The sequence below is a fragment of the Branchiostoma lanceolatum genome, chromosome 5, assembly GCF_035083965.1.
Source record: "Branchiostoma lanceolatum isolate klBraLanc5 chromosome 5, klBraLanc5.hap2, whole genome shotgun sequence".
Lineage (NCBI taxonomy): Eukaryota > Metazoa > Chordata > Leptocardii > Amphioxiformes > Branchiostomatidae > Branchiostoma > Branchiostoma lanceolatum.
The window spans coordinates 5,456,538-5,462,583 of NC_089726.1; the positions used below are offsets into that span (position 1 = coordinate 5,456,538).

General features: G+C 40.2%; 1 protein-coding gene across 1 annotated transcript; it reads right to left on the bottom strand.

Moving 5' to 3' along the window:
• Positions 1 to 224: 224 nt before the first annotated feature.
• LOC136434582 (non-structural maintenance of chromosomes element 3 homolog) lies at positions 225 to 5,975 on the bottom strand. Its single transcript, XM_066427462.1, has 10 exons — positions 5,823 to 5,975; positions 5,116 to 5,220; positions 4,689 to 4,752; positions 3,574 to 3,653; positions 3,324 to 3,421; positions 3,048 to 3,127; positions 2,720 to 2,762; positions 2,133 to 2,195; positions 1,558 to 1,672; positions 225 to 1,208 (listed from the first exon to the last, which is right to left on the bottom strand). The coding sequence occupies exons 1-10, from the start codon at positions 5,862 to 5,864 to the stop codon at positions 1,122 to 1,124; spliced, it is 777 nt and encodes a 258-aa protein (XP_066283559.1). The 5' UTR covers positions 5,865 to 5,975; the 3' UTR covers positions 225 to 1,121.
• Positions 5,976 to 6,046: the final 71 nt, after the last annotated feature.

Consider the following 6,046-nt stretch of genomic DNA (forward strand, 5'->3'; position numbering starts at 1 on the left):
AATTCAATCAAAGTAGACTGTGTATCTAAATATATTCCATTGTTGTTGTGTTTTATAGGCTAATAATACCAACTTGGAGGCAGTGACTACCCATTTTAAAACAACAATAGTTTCTGCCTCACAATCAACAGTAAACACGCAGTGCAGTGTGATACTATGTATATATAGCAGTGCTATATCTTTTTTATGCGCAATGTTTAACAATGTGGTAATCAAAGGAAAAACAGATGAAGTGCTGTCAAAATGGACATGTCTTTTCCACTTTCCCCACATTTGGGCCATCATGTAAACTCTTTATAATACACAAAACAAAGAAAGGAAATAAGCTACATCTATTTTTAGTGATAGATCCTCAAAAATAACATCGTATAGAAAATTAAGACTAATGGCTAAAAGTTGGTATTGTAGTTAAACAAAATGTAATAAAAAGTAATACTACATTAAACTCTAGATCTAAACCTGGTGTAACATCATGTGTTTGCTTTGAATGTTTAGAGGCTGAAAAGTCCAGGCTCATAATATAACAAAGGTTTCTGCACCAAACCTAATATAATGTACATGTTACATAATAAATAATGCTGGTAATGCTATTTCTAAATGGCAAACTGTGAAAACGTTGTACTACACTTACGAAAACAGTAGATGAAATACGTGTGACTGGTTCTCGTACAAAATACTCTTCCGAAGTACTACTTTGTAAATCTACCACTTTTGGTCTCAATCTAGTTTTAATCTGTAGTAGGGTATAATATTTCTTGCAATTGTTTTCCACATTTAATGCAACCATCATTACAACAGACCACTGGAATGTCAACTTTCTCACATATCTGAGTGTTAAGCTCCCTTCACACTTGTACCTATATTCAAGTCTGCATGAATTGCATATAAACATTTTTCTGGTTTAGGTAAAGTTTGCGATTGAAAAAGTCATTTCTAATTCTTTGGTTTGATAATCAGGCTGCACAATGGTGCGTTAAAGTAGAAAACAACTTCTTCCCTACAAACAAAGCAAAAAATGTTAATATGCAACTCATGCAGTCTTGAATGTATGCACAAGTGTGAAGCCACCCCTAGCTTAGAGCCTCAGACACCTAACGTGATGAGGATATTGCAGTTTGGCCTCACGTACCGCCCCCCTCCCCACCCTCTGCTCGCAGCACGTCTTGGTATTGAGAGGTCCAGATCTCCAGGCTCTCGCTGCCGTACATCTTTAAACACAAATAAACAACTCTGTAAACACAAACTATGTAAACACAAACAATGTAAACACACGTAAAAAAATGATACATAATGAACATCTCATGAAAAGTTTTATCATTCCTTAGACATTAGATTTGTAGTTAATAGTGCAAATGTAGTTAATAGTGCAAATGTACATATTGCAATAGAGGCCTCTACATGACCAATATGATAAGCCTGTAGGATCTATTTCCTGTAGAAATCAAGAGGGATGCTACAATTCTTTTTGTAAAATGACATCCCAGACTTTGATTTTGAAAAAAACATGTAGGTCATACGCACATATCAGAGGACCAATTACCCCGCTTGACCCCTCACCTTTGACACAAACTGCAGCACTCTCCTCTTGCTGGTCTCCTTGTGGGCACGTGGGCCCCACCTGAACTCGAAGGAGGGGGGGTCGGACTGGGGGACCCTCTTGTACTCCAGATACCTGTAACAGATGGTCTCACTTCTTAAATTTCATAACAAACATCTTAGAAACATTGGTAACAAGTTGCTTTAACACCTTCAACAAAATGAAATGCGTTGAACTCACTACTTTCTCTACTGTATGCAGCATTTTTCAGGTTTCAATTTAAGGCTGCAGAAGTTTAATTTCTTGGTTCTTGCTGCTCTATTTCTTTTCCAATTTGAAAATAAAAATATCACATGTACCATTCAGGATAAGAGTCAACTCCTCTGCAATAGAGAGGTCTTGCAATAATATTTGGGTCCATAGCAAGATCATTGTTTCTTTTTATTCTTACTTCATCCGCCAAAAAAGCCAAGAACCAGGAATACAAATTTGTATTATCTTAGAGTTAGACACTAATATTAGGAACCTTAAAACCTTGTACACATCAAGAACAGAATCTAAGACAGCTTGAAGTTTACAAAGTTGAAAAACTCACTGCTGTCTGGTGAACTCCTTAGTCAGCAGACCCTTCACATCTCCTAACACTTCATGTGGGTGGCTGGGAGGGGGGAGGGGTTGAAGAGTCTCCAATTAGAAATATTGTAAATTGTGAAGTATCTATGGCGGTCTAATGTTCACATATTTAGTGGCGAGCTCTCACCGCAGACTCACTACATGAATATGTGCTGTCTCACTACTATATTTTTCCCATTGCAAACTAAGAACACAGACTTCTTTCCCCTTCTACTGAAAAATTAAGTTCTCTGCATATTTAGAATATTTTACCACTCGGTGGACCAATAGAATCTGGTCTATGGAACAGCTGGTTAATTTGGACAGGATTCTAATGCTTGTGTCAATGGGAAATTAAGCTAAGGACCACTAAAAAATATTCACAATGGCCAGGTGGTCCTTGGATTTAGAGGTGGTCACTCTTACAGGTTTGATTGTATGTACCCAACATGTCTTAATTGCTGAACAACATTCTAATGTACAACCCATAGTAGATAGATTCATTCATATGTTGGGAATGACCAACAACAGATTTTCCAATTTGTTATTTCAGTCAGGTGAAGAGCTTACTTCTCCTCGATGCCCAGCCTCTTGAGGGTGTGCCACAACAGAGCTGTGGAGGACGGGTCAAGCCAAACAAACATTATTAAACATACAAGAATGGCTTTGTCAGAAATACACATCATAATACATACAAGAATGGCTTCTTGACTCCTGTCTGATATAGCTACTACAGTATAATACAGTAACTATATTGTTGATTACATGTAAGTTTTGAAATAAAGCCCTTGCATGTGATGTCATAGGGACACCAACATGGAGGTGGCTGCAGTTCTTTTCCTTTCAGTGAAATGTAGTTCAAGCATTTGCAGACATCAAGAGATCTTCTGACACTTACTATCCTGGATGACGTTCCCCTTCATGAAGATGAGACTGAGAACAACCAGCAACAAGCCAGACTTTGGGCCATCATCGAGCCTGGAGAAACAAGGGTTTCACAGATGTTCAAAATATAGTTATTACATTACAACAACTTTGCAACAACTGTTCTTTTATGGTACAGATAACATGAAGAACATACAAAGAATATAACAAATTTAAAATAAAAAAAACTTTTTGGACAGGCATCTTTAAAAACTCATCACAAATCTAATTTGAAAGAGATTTGACTGACATGTTGAGGTGGTCCTGTCCATCAGGAGTGTTGACCAGGTTAACCAGGATGTAACGTTTGTCCTTCCCCTCCAACTCTTCAACACTCACACCGAACACCTGTAGCAACATAATCATACAACATTGGAACACCAAATAAAGTTCCTTTTACACAACCACAAGAATGCTGTGTATTCCACCCTAAAGAGATATGAAATTACAATTTGCTTCCTCAACCACAACAAACTCTACCTTCTCTCTTTAACACTCACCTCTCTTAGCTTCTTCTTAGCCTTCTCAAACACCACAGGGAAGACTCTGCTGTGCTCCTTCAGGATGTGCTTGGTGATGTCTGCAACGGAAAACAGAAATTCTTTGTGTAAAACGAGATGTTAGAAGCTCAGTAACTTACATAACACTCAAAGTAAACATTTGAAGCTCAGCAGGAATGAAGGGTGTGCCTAAACACCTCACCCGACCTCATCCGACCTCACCCGACCTCATCCGAGTCTAAAATGCAGTGTATACGGGGTAGGGACATTATTTGACATTCCGGATACGTTGAATATGCAATTATGAATGCAAAACAAGCAGCAAACTCTAAGTATTTACTAGTTTTTATATGTAATGGGAGGTCAAGACGGCCGGCGCAATTGACTACACACTACGTGCGTGTATTCGAGGCTGAAAAACACTTTGTGTACAGTTACTGTGTACAGTTACTGTGTACAGCTATTGTGTACAGTTATTACGAGTGGATTGTGATGAAAGGGTAATTAGTACCCACCGTCTTATTGTCCTGTCGGACAAAAATAACTAAAAAAGTGGCATGATCCAATATGGCGGCCAGAAATCTTATATCTTGAAAACGAGCGGAGTAACTTATAAAAAGTGGTAAATACTTAGAGTTTGCTGCTTGTTTTGCATTCATAATTGCATATTCAACGTATTCAGAACGTCAAACAATGTCCCTACCCAGTATACACTGCATTTAAATTTAGACTCGGGTGAGGTCGGGTGAGGTCGGATGAGGTCGGGTGAGGTGTTTAGGCATACCGCATGGAATGAATGTTGAATATATGACAGATGTAGGACGCATGTGACAATGGACTCGGCCTCGTATTCTAGACTGTACGTACTCTAGGCTATTATTACTCTAGCTACGGAATGGAACAATCAAACAAAACGTGAACTAGCTAATAGCTACACACTCCTCGTCTCTGGTTCCTCACATCCGGGACCTTTCTAGGTCTCCTCCTACAGTTCTACACTAGCCTGGAGTCCAGCCTTCTTAGAGAGCCAAGAGAGCGGGGAGCTAAGAACGCTTGACTCCAGGCTAGTTCTACACAGTGCTACACGCGGATGACGACTACAAATGAGGACCTACCTGCTCTTTTCACAGCTGCTTTTTTCTGTTCCATGATGAGGAAAAACTGAACAACTTCGTTCACCTGGATGGAAGATGGAAAAAAAGACGTTCATGTTGGATTGACTGTGATGCTGGGTATGGCTTCAGTTTGATGTTTCAACAAGTGGGACTATCATTACTTTGAGTAAACTTCCAGCTCATATACACGTGCTGTGACGGTTGGTATAGCATAATAATCTCACTGGCCAACACCTGTTCTCGCCAAATTGCACCAGGTATTCGCAAACTGGCGCAAATAGGTACCAACTGGTCTTGTGCCTGTGTGACAGGCCGTACAGTGTAATATAACCAGCAGCTGCTGCCGCGCCGCGTGCCTGCGAAGCTGGTGTGTTACGCAGAAGGGCGGTTATACCGGCTATACAGATACAGAAATGTATGTCCTTACCTTCCTCTCTATCTCCTGTCTACTTAGTGACTCTGCTGCACGTTGTGCCTGTGTGAGGGTGGGTTGGCTGGCCTGAGTCGGTGGGTCAGTCTCCATATCTGAGTCCTGCAACAATTAAGATATGGTAGATTCATTTATTTTCCCATAGACTTAATTTTTTCTTTGGAGGTAAAGGAGGTTTGAGGTCTTTTCGAGGTTGCGTTAATTTGAAACAATTCTGTAGATCAGTAGCAATACATTGGAAAATAATATTTACGGTGTCATGATTTCAATCATAGTGTACAAGTCACAGTGAAAAATGTAATCAATTCAGCATCCCTAATAAATTCCTGTAAACTATACAATATTTCTTAATTCCGACTTCGCAAGTGCAGTGCCAAAGGTGAAGCCTCCTGAGATGTAAACAAAACCCATTTGTAGATTGTTATGCAAATCTAGACAATGTCGGGACGAGCACTGTTTGCAAGCCAGGGGCCTTCACCTTTGACCATGAAATTGGGGCTTTTATCTCTACTACTAGTTTCCGGGTCCTACTTAGCCTGGTAGCCAAACCTATACTTATGGCTCCCGACTCTCCTCTCCACAAATATTTGCGGAGATCGAGGAGCCTCGGGAGCTCAGGATACCAGGCTAGGTCCTACTGGCTCTAACTTTCACTAGTCATGTGGAGCCCCCCTCCCCACAAAATTATAAATTTTAAAACTCACCTCCTGGCGCGAGCGAGCCGATTTTCCCCGTGCTTTCGGCATCTCTTCTCTGCTTGTAAGGAGTTACGGCTGACGGCTATCAGTTAGGCTTGTAACCCTAAATCAGACAATTCCAACTCTCCTTAAATCTGCACAAATCCAAAACTTCCGAGTCCAAACAACTAACACAACAAAATTTTGCCGCGAAATTTTCGTAAGACCACACTGCGCATGCGTGGTAACCT